Genomic DNA, 27,312 nt, shown 5'->3' with positions numbered 1-27,312 from the left:
GGCCCCAACCTTCCTGTGGTAATCGTCAGGTGGTCAGTCAGGGCTAAATAGCGCATGTCTGGCTACTGCTGCTTAAATGTGAGGTTGTTGTATCCGAGGAAGCCATCTTGTTTCGAATGGACAATATGACTACATTTATGAGAAATTATCTTCACACAGGAACATTCTTTTAATAACATCCAATTGAAGAACTGTTTACATGTGGCAAATTAATTAAATGTAAATGCCCAGATGGGAATACCTCTTTAACAAATAGTACAAGTTTAGAATTGTGTATCGGCAGTGAGTGATATTTTGGACATGTTTTGCTGAAAGGGTTTGAGACAGAAGAAAAATATAACAAATAAACATATTTTAAAGGTCTAGGTAGTCTATAAACTACCCGGAGATAGAACTGTAAAGTGTAGACTAAATACTCACTTTAATAAAAATATTCATATTGTGCCTACAAAGATGAACTCCATAAGGAGAATTAATTCCTCTCTGACATGGAAAAGGAGACCGATTGTTTTATAGCACAAATAAAGGAAGGGATGTGATATGTAACATCATTTAATGAATATAAAACATTTAAGATTGCATAGAAAGACTGCAGTCAAATTTTTCAGAATTTCTCTGTGCTGTATTTGCCAAAAATACATATTGTCGCAGTGAATAACATACAGTGGAAATTTCAAAATACCCATTTTAAACACCTGTAGTTTTTAAAAAAGGAAAGTCGAAAACTTTTTTTATTTTGTTCTTTTATCAAAGTAAGAGAAGCCCCGACCACACTGGCTAACAAATCAACGTTAAAAAAAAGGTATGAGAAGTAATTTTATATGCTCACATCTCCAGCAAAAGTCTAAGGATGTGAAAGACGAAATTGAAAGTGTCTTAATAGATTCTTAAGGCCTGAACTACAAACAGCTGACACTGAAGTCCAGTCTCTTAGAGTAAGCATCAGTCAGTTTAGTAGAAATTTTCTTCTTCTTTCTTAAGTTTTCTTGAGGAGTAGTGGAAATTTAAAGCAGCTCCTGTTCAGGTTTGTCTCTCTGTGCTGGAGATATTACTCATACTTATTCATACTTCCTCTCCACACAGCAGAATAGAACAGTGCAGTCTTGGTCTTCTTATGCTGGTAAACTCAACTTCTTTCCCTTTAGGACTAGAAATAGAAGAAGAAACAAATGAAGCTTAAATTCTGTAGTCGCCGCTTGAACCACAAAATTGCAACAAAAGTAATTTCTTGCCATGATATATAAAGTAAAATACTAGAAATATGCATGGGCATTACATGACTATTCTGTCCAAAGTAGACATGTGACCGTACACAACAAATGAATTGTATATTTCCTTGTTCATCTTAGGGTCACAGCAGTCATTTCTGAAGCTTGCTTGTTTGCATGTACAAAAAATTGCCGTTAGATTCTCAGGCTATCCATAGATGTATTAATGTATCGCTCTTTAGACTAGGGCAGAGTAGAACAGACAGTTCTCTGCTGTGCCAGAGGAATCACGGTGTCCGATGCTGGATGAATATTTTGCACCTCCTATTAGTTGGTCTAGTTTGCTGTGTTACAACATTGAATTTTCTGGGACACAGAATGAATTTTCTGCTGTGGCCATGCCCGTTTTAGCGATGCCTTGTCCCCTTTCTGTACCAGTCGCAAAATTCCTAAAAAACTCAAACTCTCAATAAATCTGCACATGGCATTTCAGGTGTAAATTACTTGGGTATTGTGGCATAGACAGATTGATACATCTGTGTCACAAAGTCAATAATATGCATGTAATGCACATAGGTGGTGCTTGTTCTATAAAGCTGACCAATATAAGGAAAGGACTTCAGAATTAATAAATGAACAGTGCAAAAATCTACAGATAGGTATACATTACTATATATACATACATAAACAGAACTATGGTATATATGAAGAGAGATAGATTCTCATGTTAAGGATCACACATGTCGTATGTACAATTGTGCTATTAAGTTATTAAGGGAATGGGTGGATTACAGTTACATTACAGAAAGACAGATTATTTAATTGGCTTTATTCAGTTTAGAAAAATATGCTTAAAGGGGTATTCTCGTCTGGGCATTCACATTCAGTTTGATAAATCTGCTATATATAAACATTTCTTCAATTAGATGTTATTAAAAAAAATGTTCCTGCGTGAAGATAATTTCTCATAAATGTAGTCATTTTGTCCCTTAGAAACGAGATGGCTTCCTCGGATACGGCCACCTCTGCCTGAGAGATTGCACAAAGAAACAAAAAGGTTTTGTATATGAAATGTCCGGGAGTTACTGCAGGTCCCACAGCCGTCCTCATGGTAATGAACGCTGAACCCAGGTGGTCAGGCAGGACTCTATAGCGCAAGTCTGGCCACCGCTGCCAGAGTGTGACGTGGTCGTAACCGAGGAAGCCATCTAGTTTCTAAGGGACAACATGGCTATGTTTATACGAAATTATCTTCACACAAGAACATTTTTTTTAATAACATTCAATTGAAGAAATGTTTATATATGGAAGATTAGTGAAACTGAATGTGAATGCCCAGACGAGAATACCCCTTTAAGCAGTGATCTCATTACTGCCAATGAGCTGGCAATACAAAGATCTTTCCACACCCAGCCTGTAACAATAAACAGTGGGCATTCTCTATGCCTCGTCTCACCATATAGGGATTTCAAATTTAAGAGCAGCGAGAATGTGGAACTTTCTGTCACCCTGAACAAGCTTAACCCCTTGGGGACGTGGCCGTTTTCCGTTTTTGCATTTTCATTTTTCACTCCCGACCTTCAAAAATCTGTAACTTTTTTATTTCTCCATGTAAAGAGATCTGTTTGGGCTTGTTTTCTGCGTAACAAATTGAACTTCATAGTGGTGGTATTTACTATTCCATGCCATATACTGGGAAGCGGGAAAAAAATTCAGAATGCAGTGAAAATGATGAAAAACCGCATTTGTGCCGTTTTCTTGTGGGCTTGGATTTTACAGCTTTCACTGAGCGCCGCAAATGACATGTCTACTTTATTCTTTGGTTCGGTATGATCATGAGGATACCAAATTTGTACAGGTTTTATAAAAAATTTTCATACATTTAAAAAAATTAAAACCTTCTGTACAAACTTCATACTTCAGTGTACGGAGCTTTAGGTGGTGTCATTTTTTGATACTTTTGATGACGTTTTTAATGCTTTCATTTTTAGGACTGTATGGGCTTTTGATCACTTTTAATCGAATTTTTTATATTTTTCAAAATGGCAAAAAAGTGGCATTTTCAACTTTGGGCGCCAATTTCCATTACAGGGTTAAACGCTGGGAAAAATCGCTAATATATTTTGCTAGATCTGACATTTTGGGATGAGATGATACCTAATGTGTTTATGATTTTTACAGTTTTTTTTATATTTATATCAGTTCTAGGGAAAGGGGGGTGATTTAAACTTTTTTTTTACTATTTTTTCATATTTTTTTACCATTATTTTAGATCCTCCAGGGTAATTTAACCCTGCAGGGTCCGATTGCTGATTCTATATACTGCAATACTACTGTATTGCAGTATGTAGCTATTTTACAATGATTTTTAATAGCCTGCCCTCTGGTGGCTATTAGAAATCATTCCACCTGGCAAGCCTACGAGTCTCAATGAGACTCTAGGCTGCCGTAGCATCGGATCGTCATCGGAGGGCGGCGATCGGGCATCCAAGATGGCGGCGCCCATGTAAAGGTAAGTTAGGTGCCGCGGTCGGGTTCGACTGTGGCACTTAACAGGTTAACTGCCGCGATTGGTGCCGGCTTGTGAGCTCTCTCCATACACCCCTTGTTCGTCCTCAGTCGGCAAGGTGTTAACTATACTCCAGGAGGATGAAGAATTGTAAACCAAACAAACTTACATGCTGGTGTGTGCCCCCTCTAGCAGGATCCACTCGTCTTTCAGCTTCCTGGGCCCTTTCTGTTCCGATAAAAAGGTTTTAAAAATTATGCAAATGAGTCTGAGGAACATCTGAGCTCCATAGATGTCAATTGAGCCTTTGAGCCTGGAGCTCCTTATGCCTGTTTACATAATTTTAAAACCTTTTTTTTTCTGTAAAAACAAGGGTTTAAGAGGTTTAAAGAAGAGTGGATCCGGCCAGAGGGGGCACACACCAGTATGTCAGTGACTTGGTTTACAATCCTTCATCCAGGTCGTAGATTTCCTTTAATGTAAAAATATCACGTTATGGGAACTAAATTCTTGAGATGGGATATTGGTTGACAGGAAATCATTCTAGGCGTCATATTTGGAGTCAGGGATGATTTTTTTTTCCTTCTTAGAGCTAGTGGCAACAGTCCTTCTGGGTTTTTTTTGTCTTTCTTTAAACCACTTTTTTTAAAACACAAGTTACATTTCTTGCTGTCAAAGTTAAGTTAAGCCCCCATAACTCCTTCCCATCAGAATTACTTCTTAACAACATTGGCCAGGTCAAATAAAAATATATTTTTCTTATATTACAATAATAAAAAGTATTAAAATAAATGTTTCTACATATTTCCCAGGAGCCGTGCCACACCGTCCTTTGTAATGCTAGCAAAAAACTGACAGCAAGAGCCTACCTGTTGTACTCTGTCTGCAATGGAACAAAAATATCTGTACATCCCCTCCAATTGCAAAAAACCTAACCTCTAAGAAAGCCAAGATGAATCAGGAGGTATTCGAGCAGGAATTCTGCAAGACTCTGTCAAGATCATGCAGAAAATGCTAAAAATTGGGCAATAAAGAGGACAACTTTACTTATTGTTTACTTTAAGTAATCCTAAGTTTAGTGTCCCCTCTTCCTGCACTTACAGGTCGGATTTGGCTAACGGAAGGTCTCACAACACTTAATACTTCTGATGTGAAACATTGAGTCAGTTTTTTAAGTCTCATAACATTTGTGTCTCACCTTTGGTAATGTATAAATAGAAGAAGTCACAATACAAAATGGTCTGTACAATTCCTGCAACAATTGCAATGAGATCAAAGAATCCCTCAAACTGGTAACGCCAAATCCAATTGAAAAGATAGAGGGTGCGATAAATTCCCAAAGCAAACAAATAATGACTGGTAATGGTCTCAGCTTCTCCAGTCTTGCTGACCATAAAGAGTTGGGGCAAAATTGCAACAGACTCCAAGTAGATAGAAAATGTCCACAAAATCTGTAAAATAAAAATGGTATATATACACTTTATGTAAGTGACAGTATATTTCATAGTAACATTGTTCAGTGCTCAAAACATAACTTCTCCAAGGCCATCCTATATTGACCGTTAAGAGCTTTATTTTTGTCTCTATCCTTGGTCCATAACGTTTTAACTTTTTGGCTTAGCATACTGTTTTTGCAGGACAGGCTGTGTTTCTACACTGTACCATATTTAGGCAACGAAAAACATGTGAACTGACAAGCAGCCTATTAAGATGTGCATGCTGGTGCAAACAACCAATGCAGGACACACACAAGAGCTGCACATGTAGGAGAGAGGAAGGGAGCAAAAGAGGAGCCAGGTAAAGAGAGGGTTTAATTTTTTGTCTGTGCTGGGGGTCTCCAGTATTAGTAGTTGTCTACTCTGGGGGTTTCCAGTATTAGTCTGCTCTGAGGCTCTCCTGTATTAATATTGTCTACTCTCTGGAGGGTGAGGGGTGGGGGGGGGGCGATGTGTTGGAATTCTCAAGTACTATTATCTTCTGTGGGGTTTCCACTATTTTTGATTGTCTGAAAGCAGTTTCTGGTTCCTGTATTTATTGCTGCACTATGGAACTTATAATTTTTTCGGTTTGGAATTTTTTGCTGTACTGTGGTTGTTGGTGCATCTAGGGTGCTGGTTACTGGTGGTCCATTTTATCACGACTCAGACTTCACCAAAATGGTCACCAACACTGATTCCACAGCCCTGGTATTGCTGTCGGTTCAGTGCACGGAAGAAACCTGTTCATGGAGAACAACAAAAGAGGTTCCCAGCACTCTGAACGTGTTAAAAGCACCAACAACAACTGATCTGTTGTACTGCCAGAGTGATGGGAGCCTTTTTCATTGTTCAACAGGTAGTCAAGTTCCAGAACTCTCCATTGCAGTTAAGTTTCATTATATGCCTGTTTCTTGGCACCACTTTACCAAAACAATGACCAAATACAAAACCATACACTTACCTCTAATGGAGTGAAATCATGATTGACAAGGAAAGCCAATATAGCTGTAGGCACAATAAGGAATTCTACACGGAAGGTATCATGGTTCCCATCATAAGTAGCTTTAAATTTGTTATAGATCATCCACACTGTGGCATATGAACTTGCAACGTAAACCAGCTGTAAACATAAATATGTTTTAGAATACAAAATATATTTGAAAGTAAAATATTCCCCACATGAAAATAAAAAAACAATATTTTTAATAACCGTATTTTTTGGGGTTATGAGACACACTTTTTAGCAAGAAAAGTCTTGCTAAAAAGTGCCTGCATTGTATAGTCGGCGGGTTAGGAGGATCCAGCACTGCCTTCGGCCGCTGTACTTAAAGGACACCTGTCATCAGGTCTCTGTCACTAGTCCTGCCACGTCTACCTGTCTGAGCAGCTCACAAGGATCCCATCCCAGCCTTTATCTAGTCAATCCACACATTAATCATTGTAAAATCATCTTTTCTTTATTATGTAAATGAGGGTGGTCACATGGTCAGAGGCAGTGATGTCACCCCTGTAACTCCTCCCCTCTCCTCCCCCTGCTCTTGTCTGTGTGTAATGTATACCTGACATGTTCTGCTATAACATGGCTGCCTGGAGATGTTGTATCTCTCCTATACACACACAGGCTGCAGGGGGCGTGGCCAACATCAGGAAGCACATCATTATACAGCCTCACAGCATTATACAGACTGTCAGTCATGCACTGGGGGTGTGGCTGTACCTCCCACTCATGAATAGAGTGGACAGCTTGAATATGCTAATGACTCATTGGACATTTCACAGGTCATTTGCATACAGCTTTAGGACCTCATTGCTTGGGTTTACAGGCATGTAGAGGGACAAGGAAGGGATAGAGGCAATGCTTTCTAATGGCAGTTTATGAAAATATATTTAGTTTAGGGGGGTTATTTCGCTTGACAGGTTCTCTTTAAAATTGGTAGACAGAATTCTTCCTTTGATCTCTGTAAGGGAACAGTGCCACTGAACTGCTTTCTCCATCTAAAAGCCGTCCTGACTGTAACAGTCAAGGACCTTAGATGACATCATGGGGTCGAGATGTGGTTCTCAAGTCACATGACCCAGAGCATAGACCAGTGATTGCGAACCTTTTAGCGGCCGAGTGCCCAAAGACGTCCCAAACCCTCCTTATTTATCGTGAGGTGCCAACCCAAAATTAAAGCAGTAACTTACTGCTCCCTGTTCTTCAACAATCATATTGGCCTTCTGAGGACAGCAACACAGTAGAAAGATGGAAAATTTGCATCATTTTAGCTTTCCAGTGTCCCAGTGTCTTTCCAGTGTCTGTATGGGCCAGCAGGAAGTCCTCCAAAGAGAATTCGGCCCTGTCTATTCATTCTCCCTCTTCCTACAGTCCCAAGTAGCAAAGTAAGTATCAAAATATGACTGAAAGCAGCATCTTTTAAGTTGCTTGGAACTGCAGGAAGATTCTTCGAGTCCTGTCTGGTGTGCTGGGGCGATGGCCCGGGTGCCCACAGAAAGGGCTCTGAGTGCCACCTTTGGTACCCGTGCCATAGGTTCGCCACCACTGGCATAGACCCTGGATACATAGGATGAGCTCACTGTACCCTGCAGCTACATGGAAAATGTGACTAGCTGCAGGGAAGCTGGAGGAGATGGAAGGATAAAATAGGAGATGAGAAGCAGGCCGGATTGTTATATACAGGGGATAAAGAATGGATAGCGGTGGGGGAGTTGATTTAAGTGTTTGATTGCTGATGTAAGTATATGAGCAGATAGGAAGCTAATTGGATTTAGTAAATATAGTCTTTTTTAAGATTGTCCACATCTGGAGTTCGTCATATGGTGCCTCTTACAGTCCGAAAAAATATGGTAAGCAACCCAATCATATTTCTGAATGTGTGTAATACAATGATGCTCTCTTTTAACACAGTACATTGATAGCGTGAATAAAAGGATGGTTACAGTTTCACTTTTTGTTTATTCTCTTTGCAAAAGTTTTAGACACATGTGAAAAAATGCTTTTAACCAGCAAAGTACTGTACTGTAAATAACAAGATATAATAGATTAAATAAATACCAGATCATTTCTGTATATATGTTCAAGGGAAGTTCCCTTTTTTTTTTTGCTAAACAGCTTCATGTTACCTTTACACAATAATAGTTAGGGGATTATTATTTAAAAAAAAAAGAAACACTGGGGGAGATGTACTAATGTGTCGGTCTTTGGACAGTGCATAACTAGACAGTTGTCTGCTGCACCAGATTAATTATTGGGTCTGATGCTGAATGATTAATCTGAAGCAGTATCAAAGTTCATTTAGATGCCCGTGTGCTCGCCTGGAGCGGATCCCGCTTGAGTCTAGGGCCGTGAGGAGGAGGTGGGAGGGGTGCGAGCTCTTCACCCCTCCTGCCTCCATAGGCAGACAAGTGACCTAAATATAGGACAAATCTGACTAAATAAGTCCTAGTTTTTACTGCACGGCCACCCAACTTGGTGGCGGTGTGGTAACATACTTTGTGCTTACCTTCACCAGCAGCCTTAAAAGTCTAGATCACAGCCCTCATAACAGCCACCTAAATGCACCTAAAACTGTCGAGTCCTACATTGCACCTCCTATTATTTGGTCTAGTTTACTTGAATTAAATCATCCTCTTAGCCTCTTTTTGAGAAACACAAGATAGAACATGATTTAATATTGATCACCTTCTCTGTGCATACAATGATTTTGCTGTCTCTCTATTAAACCCAGCTATTAGGGATGCGGATGTTGAAATAACAGGTTTTGAAACCTCTGAGAGGCTCCCACTGCAATGACAACTGGCCTTACTATCACAGTGTCTTGCTATTAAGGCAAGCATCATAAAAAGACTAACTGTAAAATTAGTAAAAAACTAAAGCTTTTGTAAATCAATACTTCAGAATATAAATAACCTTTAATATATGTAATCAGATGAAAAATCCATTGCCTCCTGTTATTAATTTTCTCCTGTATTCTAAACTGCTCACTTCACTGCTCAGATCCGTAATAAGGAGAGGGAAGAGGACAAGGAGCCAAGAAGGGGACATACTGTTATCTGATGCTGCATATCTGTAAGTGTTTTCTGGAAGTTTTACAGCAATGCTCATGCCAAGGAGACAGATATTTTAACCAATGCAACAACTCTTCTTTCTCTGTAAGATTAATGGAGATGACTAAGCAGTTGAGCAGGCAGGATTATGGCGGATCACAGAAGATAGAGGCATTTTCCTCTCATATTAAAATGTTATACATGCAGTTGAAACCAGAAATTTACACCATTACATGTTTTTCCTTATCTGAGATGAAATCAGAATATATCTTTCCTGTTTTAGAGCAATTAGGAGTTCCAACATTTTTTATTTTTGCCAGATAAATCACGAAACCTGGGCCTGTCAGCAAGGCAATATAACAATGCTTCCAAATTATAACAAGTAGTTACCGAAAATATAGAAAGATCTGAAAGATTATTTTTCAAGACTATAATAAAAGTTGACTTTGAATTAGTTAACACACAGAGCTACAAATAAGTAGTGTCCTGGTAAACATATGAAACCTTTCCAAAGGACCACTACTCACTACTTTTATAACACAAAACGCAGCGCTCATATAGTAAATATGACACTTTGGTCAGCAGATATTTTAGAGACACATTCACCCTACATGCTTCGAAGTTCCAGTATACCGGCTCCTCCGGGGTCTCGCTGTGGAAGAAATACGACCAACCACCGTCATCAAAATAGACTACATATCTACATTAAGAGTACAAAGTTGTACTATGAAAGAACTAGGATGTCTGTTGTTTTAGCCAATCTTTTACAATGTGCAATTTACACATTATAATAGATGATGTGGCAAATACCCATGTACTGCCACCATAATGTAGTATGGTAGTATATGGTAGGATTAAGAAGGCAACCTAGGGTTAAAAGTACTTTAGGCAGTCTGTAAAATAGTAAAAATAAATGAAAAAAAAAAGGTTGAAAAAAATGAAACTATAAAAATTCTAACTATCCCTTTTCACAAGAACTGATATAAAAACAAAGAGTAAAAATCATAAACATGATATGTTTTGCCACGTCCCAAAATGTCCAATCTTTCAAAATATATAACGGTGTTTGACCCTGTAATGGAAAATAGCGCCCAAAGTTGAAACTGCTACTTCTTCACCTTTTTTGCAATATATAAAAAATGTTATAAAAAGTGATCAAAAGGCTGTACAGTCCTCAAAATGGTAGCATCGGAAAAGTCACCTCTCACTACCAAAAAGTGACACCACACTCAGATCCATACACTGAAGTGTAAAAAGTCATTAGCGGCAGGAGATGGCAAAATTTACATTTTTTTTTTTTTTTTGTACACAAGGTTCTAATTTTTGTAAGTGTATGAAAACATTATAAAACCTGTACAAATTTACTATCTACGTGATTGTACCGACCCAAAGAATATAGGAGATTTTTTCATTTGGGGCGCACAGTAAAAGCCGTAAAAACAAAGCCCACAAGAAAATAGCAAAAATGCATTGTTTCACCAATTTCATAGAATTTTAATCTTTTTTCCCGCTTCCCAGTACAGGGCATGGAATATTAAATACTGTCACTACGAAGGGCAATTTGTTACGCAGAAAAGAAGCCCTCACACAGCTCTTTAACTTTTTTATTTTCCCAAGTATATATTTTTGAAGGAGGGGAGTGAAAAATGGAAATTCAAAAACCAAAGAAGGCCCATGTCATTAACCCCTTAACGCTGAAGCCACTTTTCACCTTCCTGACACGGCCCATTTTTTTAAATCCGACATGAGTCTATTAAAGTGGTTATAACTTTGGAACGCTTTAACATATCCAGTTGATTTTGAGATTGTTTTTTCGTGACACATTGTACTTCATGCTGGTTGAGAAATTTAATCAATATTTTTAGTATTTATTTATGAAATAAATGGAAATTTGGCAAAAATTTTGAAAAAAACAATGTTTTCCAAATTCAAAATTTTCTACTTTTTGGAAAGTTGGTCATATCACTAAAATAACTTGATAACTAACATTTTCCATATGTCTGCTTTAAATTGGCATCATTTTTCAAACATCTTTTCCTTTATTTAGGATTTTAGGAGGCTTATAACTTCAGGTGCAATTTTTCAGATTTTCACGAAAATCATCAAAACCTACATTTGGTGGGTCAATTTAGTTAGAAGTGACTTAATAAGGCCCACATGACAGAAAACCCCCACCATTTTAGAAACTACACCACTCAAAATATTCAAAACAACCTTTGGGAATTTTGTTAACCCTATGAGCGTTTCATGAGGGTGAAAAATTACAGAAATGTAATTTTATCTTACAATAGATTCATTGAACACTAAAATTTGCACCTTCACAATGGGTTAAAAAGGAAAATCCATTTTACAATATTTAGTGCAATTCCTCTTGAGTATGCCAATACCCATTTTGTCACTGTACCCTGCTGTACGGGCACAGGGGGGCACTTGGAATGGAAAGAACGTTGTTTCGTTTTTGCAGGGCAAATATGGCTGAAAAAGTTTTCATGTGTCAGGATGCATTTGGAGAGCCATAATGGTACCAAAAAAGAGGAAAGCCCCAACAAGAGACACCATTTTGGAAAGTACACCCCTTGGAGAGTTTAGCAACGTGTAATTTGTGTATTTTCCCCAACAGGTGTTTGATTCAATTAGGCCCCAAAAGGGAAAAAAGGTGAAAATTTTCTCAAAAAAGTCACTTTTACCCCAAATTTTTGTAAGCCACAAGGGATAAAAGATGAAACAACCCCATAAATGTGTAAAACTATTTCTCCTAAGCACAGAACTGCACCACTTTTGCATATAAAGTGTTGTATGGGTACACAGTAGGGCTCAGAAGGGAAAGAGGGGCTTTGGCCTTTTAGAAGCCAGATTTGACAATCATCCTTTACAAGTGTCAGGATGCATTTGGAGAGCCCTAGTGGTACCAAAACAGAGGGGAACCCCAACAAGTGTCACCATTTTAGAAAGTGCACCCTTTGGAGAATTTAGCAAGGTGTAATATGTGTATTTTCCTCTACAGGTGTTTGCTTCAATTAGGTCCCTAAAAGGAAAAAGATGAGCATTTTCCCATAAAAGTCACTTTTACGGCTAATTTTTGTATCCCATAAGGCATTAAAGATGAAACAACCCCAAAAAATGTGTACTAGCTTTTCTCCAGAGTATAAAATTGCCCCACACATGCAAATAAAATGTTGTATGGGTACGCAGTGAAGCTCAGAAGGGAATTTGACAGATATCCTTTACATGTGTCAGGATGCATTTATAGAGCCGTAGTGGTAGCAAGACAGAGGGGAACCCCAACAAGTGTCACCATTTTAGAAAGCACACCCCTTAGAGAATTTAGCAAGGTGTAATATGTGTATTTGTCCGTAAAGGTGTTTGATTTAATTAGGACTTAAATAGGAAAAAGGTGAAATTTTTCTTATAAAGGTTTCTCTCAAGTGTAGAAGTACCCCAAATGTGTATATAAAATGTTGTATGGGCGCACAGTAAAAGGAAAGGGGGATGTTTGCCTTTTAGAAGCCAAATTTGACAGAAATGTTTGACATGCATTTGGAGAACCCTAGTGGTATAAAACAGAGAAGAATCCGAAAAGTGTCCCTAATCTTTGAATGCACTCCCCTTAGAGAATTTTGCAATGTGTAATATATGTATTTACAGGGGAATGATCCAATTAGGCCCTAATCATTAAAAAGGTGAAAATTTTCCTATAAATGTCACTTTACCCCTAATTTATGTAAGCCACAAGGGATAATATATTAAATAACCCCAAAAAAAGGTGTAGAACTATTTCTCCCGAGTGTAGAAGTACCCCACATGTGCATATAAAATGCTTTATGGGCGCACAGTAGAGGAAAAGAGGGATGTTTGTCTTTTAGAGGCCAAATTTGCAAGAAATCCTTCACATGTGTCAGGATACATTTGGAGAGCCGTAGTGGTACCAAAACAGAGGAAAACCCGAAAAGTGACCCTAATTGTTGAATGTACACCCCTTGGGGAATATAGCAAGGTGTAATATGTGGTGTAGTGTAATACACGTGGTGAAATGAGCATTTTGAACATACAGGTGGTTTCCAAATATGATGTGCAATGGAGTCCAAGATGGAAATTTCAATTATTTCTGGAAAGTTCAGTGCCCGTTATGTGGCGCCCCTTATGAAATAATGGAGGGGTATAGGGAGCAACGGGACATAACAGTTGTTACAATTATTCATTTTACCGAAATTAATTCACAACAGGTTGGGCGTGAATTAAGAATGTCTAGTGTATAAGGAGGTAGAATATATCAAGGGACCAACTAAACTTTTGGCACTCTGGAGTTGTCGCAGGTCTCTTAGTAGTATGTAGTGTCCATCCTAACTCCTCTTTTGGAACAGACTCTTTATTGAGTCCTGGCAAAACACAGGAACATCTAAACCAGAGGTACTGGGGCCCTGTCCTTCTTGTCCCAATATTAGTTTCCTAATATCTTCCTCTTCAAAACGGAGAGGACCTGCACATTGGAACAGCTCGTAAGAGTTGTACAGCATCATCTGTACAATGTACATGGCCAGCACTTTTGTACCATATCTTCGTTTTAGTAGGGAAATTATCGCCAAGTGTTGCTCTTATTCACCCTAGCGATGCCCATTGTGACGAATATTGCTGCTTTTGGCTGGACCAAATCGACCAGCCAATAGCGGCAAACATGGACAGAGGGGGGCAACAAAACCCCTCTGGACCGCAAGGCAAAATTGGTGGCTGTCAGGAACAGCCGCCACCCTGCCCCGATCACCGTGTCTACAGAATTGATGAGCCAATAGCAGCGATCATAAACTAGGGGGGGGGGGGGGGGGGGGGCGACGTAACCCTTCTGGTCCATGGGGCAGGATGGATGGCTGTCAGGAACAGCCGCCGTCTTACCCCGATCACTGTGTCTGACCGGTGTTGGAAAGTCACTACCCGCCGCACTGTTCTATAACAACGCGCGTTGGGAATAGGCTATACAATCTTTATTTATTTTTTAAGCAATTTAGACAAATAAGGGCTTTTTTTTGCGAGACGAGATGCACTGTAAAAAAACCTTTATTTTAGTGGGTTTTTAGCTTATTGAAGCAATTTTATTAACTTTTTACGTGTGGAGGAAAATAAAATCATCAATTCTTGTTTTGGATTTTTAGCATTTTTTTTTTTTGGGGGGGGGGGGGGGTTCACTGTAGCATAACAATAATATATTATCTTTATTCTACGGATAACTACGATTACGGTGATACCTCATAGTTTTATTTATATTTGTCCAATTTTATTGAAGAAAAAGTAGAATAGAAAAAATTGCATTTGTTTTATTATTGCCATTTTTATAGCGGCATAACTATAGTATTTTTTGGTTTACGGAGCTGGTTGTAAGCTTATTTTTTGCGTGACAAGTTGCTCCTTTTATTGGTATAATTTTGGTGCTTGTAACTTTTTCGGATCACTTTTTAGAACATTTTTTGTAAAGCAATTCGATAAAAAGTTTCAGTTTTTGGCAAGTTTTTTTTTTTTTTTTACCACGTTCACCGTGCGGGTCCAATTATGATTAGGATTTATTGTACTGATTGTTACGGACACAGCGATACCAAATAAGTGGGGTTTTTTGTGAATTAGTGTTTTTTATACTTTATTACTTGTGTACAGGGAAATGTGGTGTTCAGTTTCTTTCTTTCACTTTCTTTTATTATTTATTTTTATTGTAAAAAACCTTTATTTTTTTGAACAACAGGTTGGGCTTGAACAAGTGATCTTCCGATTCACCTTAAATTACCTTTAAATGCCAATCGTGGGCGTTAGAGGCGGGTGTCAGCTATAATATATAGCCGACACCCGCAGCTTCTGCCGCCGGCTCAGTTCAGGAGCCGGCGCCAGAAGCTTGAAGTAATAGTACTGCATTTTGCGGGAACGCACCTCCCGCGATGCAGTACTATTACGTCAAATGTCGGGAAGGGGTTAAGGGGTTAACACATTTGCAAAAATATCTACATTTCCGTTTTTTTTCTGTCAAGATTTCATGCACATGTCTTTTTTTATACAGTGTTCTTCTGGTTTCAGCTGTATGTATTTATCTGAACAACTCATTGACAAAAAATATTTGTAATGTTACAAAACACTATATTAACCCTTAATTAATGTAGATATAATAAAACATAGGGGGAAACGTATCATAGGCTGATGTCCAGGTCCGAACTGGCATAGTTTTGCGTTAAAAATCAGCGAAGAAATGCCGCGCGCCAGCCCACTCCGCCAGACACTGCGTCCCTCCACACCCACATGGCGTGGAGGTGATGTAGTCGCTAATCGTACGTGCGGTGCGCAAGAACTTGCCATAAAATCACGGCTTCTGTGCCAAAAACTGGCATAGAAGCCTTGATGAATCTCCCCCACAATGTGATTTGTGCAAAAACATACACTCACCGGCCACTTTATTAGGTACACCATGCTAGTAACGGGTTGAACCCCCTTTTGCCTTCAGAACTGCCTCAATTCTTCGTGGCATAGATTCAACAAGGTGCTGGAAGCATTCCTCAGAGATTTTGGTCCATATTGACATGATGGCATCACACAGTTGCCACAGATGTCGGTTGTCGGCTGCACATCCATGATGCGAATCTCACGTTCCACCACATCCCAAAGATGCTCTATTGGATTGAGATCTGGTGACTGTGGAGGCCATTTGAGTACATGTCATGTTCAAGAAACGAGTCTGAGATGATTCTAGCTTTATGACATGGCGCATTATCCTGCTTAAAGTAGCCATCAGATGTTGGGTACATTGTGGTCATAAAGGGATGGACATGGTCAGCAACAATACTCAGGTAGGCTGTGGCATTGCAACGATGCTCAATTGGTACCAAGGGGCCCAAAGAGTGCCAAGAAAATATTCCCCACACCATGACACCACCACCACCAGCCTGAACAGTTGATACAAGGCAGGATGGATCCATGCTTTCATGTTGTTGACGCCAAATTCTGACCCTACCATCCGAATGTCGCAGCAGAAATCGAGACTCATCAGACCAGGCAACGTTTTTCCAATCTTCTACTGTCCAATTTCGATGAGCTTGTGCAAATTGTAGCCTCAGTTTCCTGTTCTTAGCTGAAATGAGTGGCACCCGGTGTGGTCTTCTGCTGCTGTAGCCCATCTGCCTCAAAGTTCCACGTACTGTACTTCTGCCTACCTTGGTTGCAACGGGTGGCGATTTGAGTCACTGTTGCCTTTCTATCAGCTTGAACCAGTCTGCCCATTCTCCTCTGACCTCTGGCATCAACAAGGCATTTCTGCCCACAGAACTGCCGCTCACTGGATGTTTTTTCTTTTTCGGACCATTCTCTGTAAACCCTAGAGATGGTTGTGTGTGAAAATCCCAGTAGATCAGCAGTTTCTGAAATACTCAGACCAGCCCTTCTGGCACCAACAACCATGCCACGTTCAAAGGCACTCAAATCACCTTTCTTCCCCATACTGATGCTCTGTTTGAATTGCAGGAGATTGTCTTGACCATGTCTACATGCCTAAATGCACTGAGTTGCCGCCATGTGATTGGCTGATTAGAAATTAAGTGTTAACGAGCAGTTGGACAGGTGTACCTAATAAAGTGGCCGGTAAGTGTATATCTGTTCGAAAAATTGTTGAAGTTTAGTCAAGAGAGCACAAAATAAGTAATTCAAGTACAATGTATTTACCTTCATAGAGGTATTGTAGAGGGAGATAAAGTTAGTGAACAGGTCTAAGTATCTTGTAGTAAATACAATCGCAAACAGGATCTGGCTCTTCCCAGAGATGCCTAAAACAGAAATAAAAGTGATATATTGTTAAGTATTACATGTATAGACATGGTTATCTGTTACCTCCTCCTCTGTAGCCATTAAAAATAGAAAAACATCCTCGTGCCTTACAAACTTCACATATTATTCTGTTCAGAGCAGTCATTTTTGAGGATGGTTTGGGCAATTTGTGGTTTTTAAGGGGAAAGGAAATAAAAAGGAATGTTCCTGACCCTTTCATTTTCCAGAACATTTCTTTAATATCTTAAATAAAATGCATCAACCTTTCGATCGATACAAATTTCAATGAAGACTTCTTGAGAATACCTAGTTACTATGCGACTGGGGATGGTCTGATGCTCTTTATCAAAGCAGTTTAAGTGTTAATATCCCAGGAGCCTCCTTTACTGCTGCTCCTTGAATACGACTTATGGTTAATGGTTCCTGGAGTACATATCATTATTCTGTGCTTGTCATAACTCACACAATTTCATTCCACAGATATGCAGCCAGGTATGATAGGCTGTATTTCACTGATGTCATCAATACAGCCTTGCAAGTGCAAACCAGGAGATTACAATATCACTTACCGATTCTACAAAAAAAATGGATCAAGATAATAAACTAAGAGAATGTGTATCCTTATGTATTTCACTCCAGTTTATAACTGCATATAACTCATATTGCATTATACTGCATTATAACTAATATTATGTAGGTACATAGCAGCTTGAAATAAGTCTATTATGTATCCCATCTTCACCGCTTGGTGCCCGCGCGGTGTCTTTTCACATTCTAATAAGCCAACAGAGTTTTTATTGGGACGACGTGAAAAGGAAACACGGGTTTACCTCAGAAATGCAATCTTGGGGTGAATATTCCCTTACACTGCCAGGTCGGAAACAGCTGCTGTCAATAGCTGGCAGTTACATAGCGACCACAGCATCTATGGAGAGTCCAATACTTACCTCTGGCAACGCCTCGCATCGCATTTCAGGGTGCCACATGCTGAGGAGAACAGTCCAGAGAAAAATGGAGGAGGCCACGGTAGTAGGGGAGAATGTTTCTAGTAAAGTTAAAACTAAGAATAAATCATATTGGAGGAGATTTAGTAATCTGACCATGACAGAATTCAGTAGTAGTCTGCACTAAACGGTCTTCACCACATTTATAAAGGGTTTTAGACAGTTTTCTGGCTCTCCTACTACTAGCTTGGCAAAAGGGGTGTGGCCGAACACCAAAAAGGTCCAGAAATACCGCTGACCCGACAGATTTGTGTTCTAACTTTCTGGCGTAAGCCAACTAATAGGAGGTGCAGAGTAAGACTAGACAGTCTTATACAAGCACAGATTTATTACCCAGCATTAGACACTTATATAAATCTGGTGCAGAATAAGACTGTCTAGTCTAACACTGCACTGTCTAACATTAAGACACTTTTATAAATCTGCCTCATTATTTCAGTTGACAATGTTATTGTTCTGTTTACAGGCAGTCCCCGGGTTACATACAGGATAGGTTCTGTAGGTTTGTTCTTAAGTTGAATTTGTATGTAAGTCGGAACTGTATATTTTATAATTGTAACCCCAGGCAAAAAATGTTTGGTCTCTGTGACTATTGGATTTTAAAAATGTTGGATTGTCATACGAACCAGGATTAACAATAAATCTTAATTACAGACACCTTTGATAACTGTTATAGCTGATTTTAGACTGGGGCTAAAGTACAGGAAATTACCAAAATCCAAAGTCCGTTTGTAACTAGGGGTCGTCTGTAAGTCGGGGACCGCCTGTATTTGTAAATGTACCTCAAGATCTGTAAATCGCATGGAAATATGGCGCTATACAGAGATTGATTATTATCAGCTGACCAGGAGGTTTTGGGGTGTTCTGATCAAATTGTTTTCATCTTTTGTAAGGATGGTATTAAATGCCGATTTTACCATATGCATCAGTTTATTTTCTTTAACTGCTTAATGGACTAGGACGAAGTAAATCATTCTACAGAGCGTGCTAGCATTGTATACTGTCAGTAAAACACTGATAGATAAAACACATTGCAGTACAGAACTACTGCAATATATTGCATAAGTGATCGAGGTATCCCCAGTGTAAGTCCCCTAATGGGACAGTATAAAAAAAAAAAAAAAGGTAAAGGTGTTTTTAAAAAGAAAATTTTTTTAAAAAAAGCACAAAAATCACCAATTTCCCTATATATAATTATATTGTGTTAAAATAACCCCCCCCCCCTCCCATACACACACACACACAAACACACACAAAATTGGTATTGTCGCATCTGTAGCAACCTTGGCTAAGCAGATATTGCATTACTCTACCCGTATTGCAAAGAGTTAAAAAATAAAAAAAAGTAATACAAATTTTAATTTTACTGCTTCCTACCTCCCATAAATTTATAATAGAAAGCGATCAAAAAGTCAGTAGTCCCCTAAAATTGACAATCTAACCGTAACCTTTTCCCGGATAAACAAGCCCTAATAATGTTTGGTGTCTCCTTAATCGTACTAACCTATAGAATAATTATGTTTCTTATACTGTACGATAAACTGTGAAAAAGTTTTAATTAGAAACAAAACTGCCTTAGGCAGAAAGAGGTTACCTCGATCCGGACTAAACATGTGGCGATTTAAACGTCACTTTTATTATTCAAAAATAAAAAAAATTACAGTAGTGTTGTTACTGAGTGCTCAACTGTGAAGTGTTAAGGACGCAGCCATTTTGTAGCTTAAGGCTCAGCCCCATTTTTTGGTATTCTGACCTGCGTCGCTTTATATGGTTATAACTTTTGAACACTGTTACTTATCAAAACGATTCTGAGATTTTTTTCCCCACATGTTGTACTTCATTTTAGTGGTAAATTGTAGTTGCTAAGTTTTGCATTTATTTACAAAAAAAAAAAAAAATGAATTTTTTAAAAAATTTGCCATTTTCAAAATTTGAAGTCATCACGTTTTCAGGCAGATAGATTTACCACCTAAATAAATTGCTGAATAACATTTCCAATATGTCTACTTTACATTTTCATCATTTTTGATATGTCTGGATAATTTATTTTGATGTAACGTGGCTTACAAATAGAATATCGCTTGTCCGGATTTTCAGAATTGACTATTTTGGGGATAAATACTGTTTTGAATGAAATGTTACATACATAACATCAAAACCCCCTATATAACCAACCCATTTTCAAATCTGCACCCCTCAAACTATCAGAAACAGCTTTTAGGAAGATTGTTAACCTCTTGAGATCTTCATAGTAATTACATCAAAATGGAGGTGAAATTTAGAATGGTCAAATTGTGCCGGTTATATGTTCATTTAGCCCTAAAATTTACACATTTCCAAAAGATAAAAAGAGAAAACCCACCTTACAATTAGTTATGCAATTCCCCCAGAGTACAGAGACCCCCCACATGTGGACGTTACTTGTTTGATGGGGGCACAGCAAAGCGCAGAATGGAAGGAGGGACCTGCAGCTGCCAGGATTTTAGTTTCCCCATTGGCCCGTTTTGTAGGCTATAAAATTTTCGCTTTTTCGCTATTGTGGTCATGTGACGGTATTTTTTTTGCGGGATGAGATGCTTTTTTCAGTGTTACCATTTTGGGGTTTTGGGGTTGAAAATTCAGGAACCTTTTCTTATGTTTTACTAAATTTGTCAAATAAAACCCTAATGTAAAAAAAAATCTATCATTTTTGCATTGACGTCTTCCAAGTAGCATAACATTTTAAATTTTTTTGGCTATGAAGCTGGTTGATGGCTTTTTTTTTGGAACATGTTGTACTTTGCAACAGCATCTGGAGGGTTTATAGCAGGTTTTTTTTTTAGCGGTGTTCATCGTGCGGGTTCAATAATTATTTACTTTTACAGACGCGGAGATACAATATATATGGGGGGGTTTGCGATTTAGTTACGTGTCTCTTTTTCGTTATATCTTCTATATATGTTATGGGGCTTATGGGCATTTTTATTGATTTCTTACTTTATTTTTTAGTGAATAATTTATTTCTCACTTTTTTTACTGTTTCCACCATGGGACATGGTAAGTTAAACGGGTTAAACACCCACGATGAGAGCTTACTCCGACCGCGGGTGTTACACTGGTGTGTGGGCTATCAGTCACAGCCGGCACCCGAGTTTCCTGATGCCTGTTCGGCTCAGAACTTGAGCACCAGCATCCGCTCTGCAGAGCGCTAAGGGGTTAAAAACACAAATGGCCAAGGTTCAGCAGCTTTAGAGTAATATAAATATTGATACTGTTCAAAGCTGTTGTGTTAGAGCAGTGATGGCTAACCTATGGCACTGGTGCCAGAGGTGGCACTCAGAGCCCTTTCTGAGGGCACTCGGGCCATCACCAGAGATGACTCCAGGTATCTTCCTGCAGTCCCAGACAGCCCAGGACTTGCTGTGCAGAGAGCTATTTTAAAGTGACAGCTGTACCTGGGACTATTTTCTGCTTTATTGGTGTCCTCAGGTGCTGGTATCAACGAAAACTGAGACCGAGAAGGGAGTATAATTCACAAATTACATTTTTGAGTTGGCACTTTGCGATAAATAAGCAGGGCTTTGTTGTAGTTTGGGCACTCGGTCTCTAAAAGGTTCGCCATCACTGTGTTAGAGTCTAACCTGGATAGCATATATAAAATGGATAGAAAAGTAATGAGCAATGTAGATCCCTAACGTGTCGCGACGTCGTACCCATTGTCATGTGTCAGCTGACAACTCTGAACAGCTGATCTTAAAAAGACATGTTTACCATGCATTAGGCTGGTTTAAATCTGTTTCTCTTCATTTTTGAAAGTGTAAGCAGCTGTATTAACATTTTTATAAATGCTTACACTTTCAGAAGTGAAGAAAAAGTCTCCTAAAGCTAAAGGTTTTTTCATACTTTGGTGTACGGAGCTGTGTGAGGTGTAATTTTTTGAGAAATGAACTGACGTTTTTATTGCTACCATTTTGAGGACTGTGCGACATTTTGATCACTTTTTATTCCCATTTTTTATGTGATGTAAAATGGTGCAAAAGTCACGTTTGGGACATTCGGGCGCTATTTTCCATTATGGGGGTCACTGCCGGCGATAACAGTTTTTATATTTTGATAGATCAGGTACTTTGAGATGCAGCAATACCTATTGTGCCTGTGATTTTTTATTGTTTATTACGTTTTATATCAGTTCTAGTGAATGGGGTTGATTTGAACTTTTAGGTTTTTAAATTATTTTTGAAGGTCTTTTAGACCTTCTATGGTACATTAACCCTAGATGTTCAGATCATTCCTACCATATGCTGCAATACTACTGTGTTGCAGTATATAGCATTTTTGCACAGTATTCATTACAATGAGCCTGACAAAGACACGAGGCTGTCATGGCAACCAACCAATGGAATTCGGAGGAATGATGATCGGAACAAAGATGTCGGGGCCCAAGTCTTTTAAATGGAGACGGCAGCTTTGCCAGTGGCATCGGAAGAGTTAATACCAAGCAACGGCCGCAGGTATGAGCAGAGGAGGTTTGCTGCAGAGGGGGCTAATGTTCTACAATACTCCCATCTCATAGGAAGCCGAGTGGCCACACTCATGACAGGGATAGGACCAGCTCCATCTTTGGCCGCGTGGCCACTTAGCTTGGTTACAATGTGGTATGCTCACCGTACCCTGCACAATAGACCTAGAAGAAAGGCTTGACCTAGCTGCCATTTACGGCCGGGTGTATGAGGCCTTAAAGAGGACCTGTCACCCTCCCCCCCAAATATGTCCCCCATAATCCTCCCCCAGCCCTATTCTAGCAATGTGATTTAAATTTTTTTTTTAGGTTGGCACGTTAGTTTTAATCGATCGGACCTCTTACCAAATAAGAGGTTGGAATCTCATATCCTGTCCCCCTGCAGTAGGCTGCATTCATGAGGGGTCCGGCCGACACACCCCCTCCACCTGTAAAAATAGCCGGCAGCAGCGCATATATTGCCCATTTGCGGCCGGCTCTCTGTGATGCGGCGGCGCCGTGCTTCTCACAGCGCTGGCAGAATGTTATATATAAATATATATTCGGCCGGCCCTGTGAATAAGCCCCTCTGCAACCGTATTGCAAAGAGTCGGCAGCGATTGCGCAATATATGTATATTATTACATGTTCCCGCTTAGGGAATGTTGGCCGGTCCCCTCATGAATATGGCCGACTGCCAGGGGACAGGATACGAGGATCCGACCTCTTATTTGGTAACAGGTGGGATCGATTAAAACTAACTTTGCCAACGTAAATTCTAAAAGAAAATGTCATTGCTAGAATAGGGCTGGGGGAGGATTATGGGGGTCATATTTGGAGGGGTGACAGGTCCTCTTTAAGGGGTAGAATACAAAAAAATATGGTGGAAAGTTGTTCCAGGTTAAACAACAGGTGGCACTGCCTGGAGAAAAAAAGTTTAGTCACCAGAGCAGACGAGGCTTAAAGGGGTTGTCCACTTTCTGCAAATATTTGATATTGTTTGTGTAATGTTATACAATCTTTCAATCATCGCTTGGTGGCCTTCCATAGGAAGCTTCCCTATTTACTTGCAGTGGAAAGGATCGGTCTATGGTGATGTGATGGACAGGCAGGTGCACTAGCCATTATTATTATCACACAACTGCTATTACTCTCTGTGATAATAACATCTTGTGCAACCGCATGTCCATCACATCAGACAGATTTCTATTCACTGAAGTAAACATAGAAGCTTTCTATAGAAGAACAGCAAGCAGCGATCGTGAAACCTGTGAGGAATTGATACAGAAAGTATATTGGAAAATTGGATAACTTTTTCTTCCACAATTTCAATTATTTGCTGAAAGTGGACAACCCCTTTAACTGTAAGAACTGTGAATCTGTGGAATAGCCTGCTTGAGAAGCTGGTCACAGTAGAGACAGCAGAGAGCTTCTAGAAGGGTCTAGATGACTACTTACATCCATCCCTTCAGGCCCTTTTTTTTCTTGGTTGTACTGGAAGGACATATCTTTTTTCCGTACTAATCATGTGACTATGTAATGGAATATCCTCATCATCAGATGAATGGGTTATACCTGACATTTAAAGGATGATGCCTCATTGCAAAACCACTTTTTTGTCTTCAAACTGTCCATATCTGTTGATTTGCATCAAATTTAGCACTTTTCACATTTTACTCCAGATTTATCATAATTGAAATTTTAGTCAAACTCAATCCTTTCAGTACCTGGCGAAGGGAAATAAATTTCCCAATTTCCAACTTTTAAGACAAAAAGTAGACAGGAATCCTTGCACCATACAAAAATATGATGCAAGGACTCCCTGTCTGCCATCTGAACAGCATCACCATTACAGAAACCATATTTCTCTATTATGGCTATATCTGACACTCACATAGTCAACAAATGCTTGTCCTGCCTCTCCATCAATAAGTGGGATCCCTGTTCTCCAGATTTCAGGGGTCCTTTACTTATGATTGGTCTCCCAGCTGTCTGACCAACATGAATCACCTTGCCATCACTATTGTATATACAAGTTTTTTTTATTGCTTTAATTGCTAATCAATTTAGAGATATTCTACTTCATTTTATCACCGGAGAAGTAAAAAGATGATGGTCTAGAACAGTGATTTTCAACCAGTGTGCCGTGGCACACTAGTGTGCCGCGACACATGGTCGGGTGTGCCGCGGGGAAAGTTCCCCAAACTATGGTGTCCCCTGTGTTTTGTTTCCTGGCAATGTGCAGTCACGGCTTCTTACAATGTAGTAGACGTGTACAATAACACATGCGCAAGCTTTGAACCTCGCGCAACAAAATGACATCACCGAGGCCGGCGCATCATCCTGAGAGAAGAGAGACTCTGGCATTTGCCCACCGCCAAGGTAATGCCCACCAATAATGCTGACTATATGAGTATATGAACTGTTGGCAGAATACTCAGCATATGAGCTGGTACTTTTAGTACTCCAGCAGTATACTGCATATAACAATGAGAAATGTAAAATGAGAAATACTATAATCATGAGGCTGGAATACTACAAGTACCAGCTCATATGCTGAGTATATGAGCTGGCACTTGTAGTCTGGCCTCATGGCCATAGTACTTCTCATTGTACACCTTTATTTTGCAGTATATGAGCCACATAATAATCAGCACCATATACTAAAAACAGGGAGAACCTGAGAACTGTTGAGGAAGAGCTTCATGTGCGTCTCTCCACCATTCCTGCCAGGATATCCCTTTTGTGTTTATCGTAACAGGCCCAGGTTTCACACAGAGTGAGTAAAATAAATTTAGAATCTATATTATTAGCTATTTGTATAATATGACTGTTTTAGTGTCATTGTGTGCTATTTTGGATGGTGGTATGCCCCAGGATTTTCTAAGTATAAAAAGTGTGCGGCGGCTCAAAAAAAGGTTGAAAATCACTGGTCTAGAAAACCTGGGTGACTTTTTTTCATAAGACCAAAAAAAAGAAAGAGTAACCTGTCTTACCTTTTCCAGTGGTTGGAAAGTAAAATCTACAGTATCCAGTTTAAAAATATCATGTACTAGATCACTGCAGAATCTACTGAAGTCTGGAAAAGCTGAGTAACAACCTACTGTTGAAGTAGACCCCTAAATTTGACCAAAGGGCTGGTCACCCAGCTTTTATATCAAAAAAAGTACTACTGCTTACTAAAGTAAGCAGCTCCTAGCGCTACCGGATTTTTAGCTTTATCATAACCCTCCGATAAAGCTAGCAGACACTGCAGTGCCATACCCTGAGAATGTCGGACCAAGTTTACAGCAGTCTGGCGTAATAATGAGGGGGCGGACCAAGGCGCTGCCTCTTCCTAGACCACCCCTCCCTCCCACGCCATAGGCCGGCGGTGACTGCAGGGCGTCAAGCAGCAGTCACCGCCTCCTAGTCCCACCCCCTAATGAATACACCGGACCGCTCTATGCTCGGTCCAGCGTTCACAGCACTATGCACTGCAGTGTCTGCTAGCTTTATCAGAGGGTTCCGATATAGCTAGCAGTGTAACACTTCTGCATCTGGGGTAGCTCTAGGAGTTAATTTAGTAGGCAGCTCCTAGTGCTTTTTTTAGGCTTTTCCGGATCTCACAACACTCTGCAATCAAATAGTAGTAGCGGTTTTGAAACTGTGGATTTCATACTCTTTGGTTTATTGGTCTTGTCACCCAGCTTTCCCAGACCCTCATACATTTTCTTCTGCAGTGATATAATGAAAGAGAATACATTTAAATAAATTAGCCATTCAGGGCAACAGAAAAGCTTAATGACCAACCCTGTCTACAATGTTTAGTGATCTCATGAACGGTGGCTTTCCATACCCAGCTTTCCTTCCCTGGACTTCATTCTGCAGTGATATTTACTAGATAAATGACTATATCAGTACAATTTATTTAGGCAACATGGTAGTGTCAAGTGTCGAGCCAATGTTATGTGGAGCTATAAGGCACCCTGCTATACTGGAATGGAGGGAGTGTGGGGGCATTTCCTGTATGGCACCCACATATTCCTGCTTACCGGCACAGGAGCGGGACTTCCAGATCTTCAGCAGCAGGATGATGATAGCGGACAGATGGGAGATGTCCCCCAGGAACCTGAAGATATTCATGATAGAGCAAGCCGCTCAGTGTCAGCATGTAGGGAAGGCTGCGCTGTGAGCTAGGCCTGTGTGTGGGAGGAGGGGAGGATTCCAGGGGGAGGGGACCGGCTGCTCTCACTGCCCCTACAGGAACTAAGCTGCTGCATGTTTCCTATCCACCCGAGAAATACACATGTCATGGCCTCATACTACAGGAGATTAGGCACTTATGCACCACTTTGCCATTTTGTATTACTGGCACAGGAGAACCTGGGTGTTGAAAGGTATTTTACACACATCCCCCCCAAAATCGCATATAGGGCTGATCATCCAGCGTCTCCAAAGCCCAGAATGGCAAGTTTGTATTATGGGACTGCTCTACAGACTGACTATGAGAGGAACACACTGCTGTACAGCCCAGGCTGTGTGTTATCAGCCAGTGCCTACACATATACATGGAGAGCAGCTCCTCCCTACTCGCAGCACAAACTTCACGCTGACAGGGGAATCCCCGCCCACCGAGCGCTGATTGGGTCATGGGTACTGGCTGTTACAGGCCGCTATTGTATGAGGTAGTTGTCAGTCAGTGACTCGAGCTGTATTAGTGACTGGCAGCTGCCTCATCCAATTAAATCCTACTGCAGCTACTAGTAATAGAGTAGAAAAGAGGTGGATTGATTCTCTATGTCTCAAGTAGCTGCACACAATG

General features: G+C 39.9%; 1 protein-coding gene across 1 annotated transcript; it reads right to left on the bottom strand.

The window, feature by feature from the left end:
- Nucleotides 1–536: 536 nt before the first annotated feature.
- Nucleotides 537–27,077, bottom strand: KDELR1 (KDEL endoplasmic reticulum protein retention receptor 1). Its single transcript, XM_072110458.1, has 5 exons — nucleotides 26,543–27,077; nucleotides 16,926–17,026; nucleotides 6,157–6,315; nucleotides 4,916–5,168; nucleotides 537–1,147 (listed from the first exon to the last, which is right to left on the bottom strand). Exons 1-5 carry the CDS (start codon nucleotides 26,631–26,633, stop codon nucleotides 1,113–1,115), a joined length of 639 nt encoding a protein of 212 aa, XP_071966559.1. The 5' UTR covers nucleotides 26,634–27,077; the 3' UTR covers nucleotides 537–1,112.
- Nucleotides 27,078–27,312: the final 235 nt, after the last annotated feature.

Source organism: Engystomops pustulosus, chromosome 6 (genome assembly GCF_040894005.1).
Source record: "Engystomops pustulosus chromosome 6, aEngPut4.maternal, whole genome shotgun sequence".
NCBI classification, from domain to species: domain Eukaryota; kingdom Metazoa; phylum Chordata; class Amphibia; order Anura; family Leptodactylidae; genus Engystomops; species Engystomops pustulosus.
Note: the sequence above shows the minus strand (reverse complement) of the source record. Positions and strands in the feature narration are given on the sequence as shown.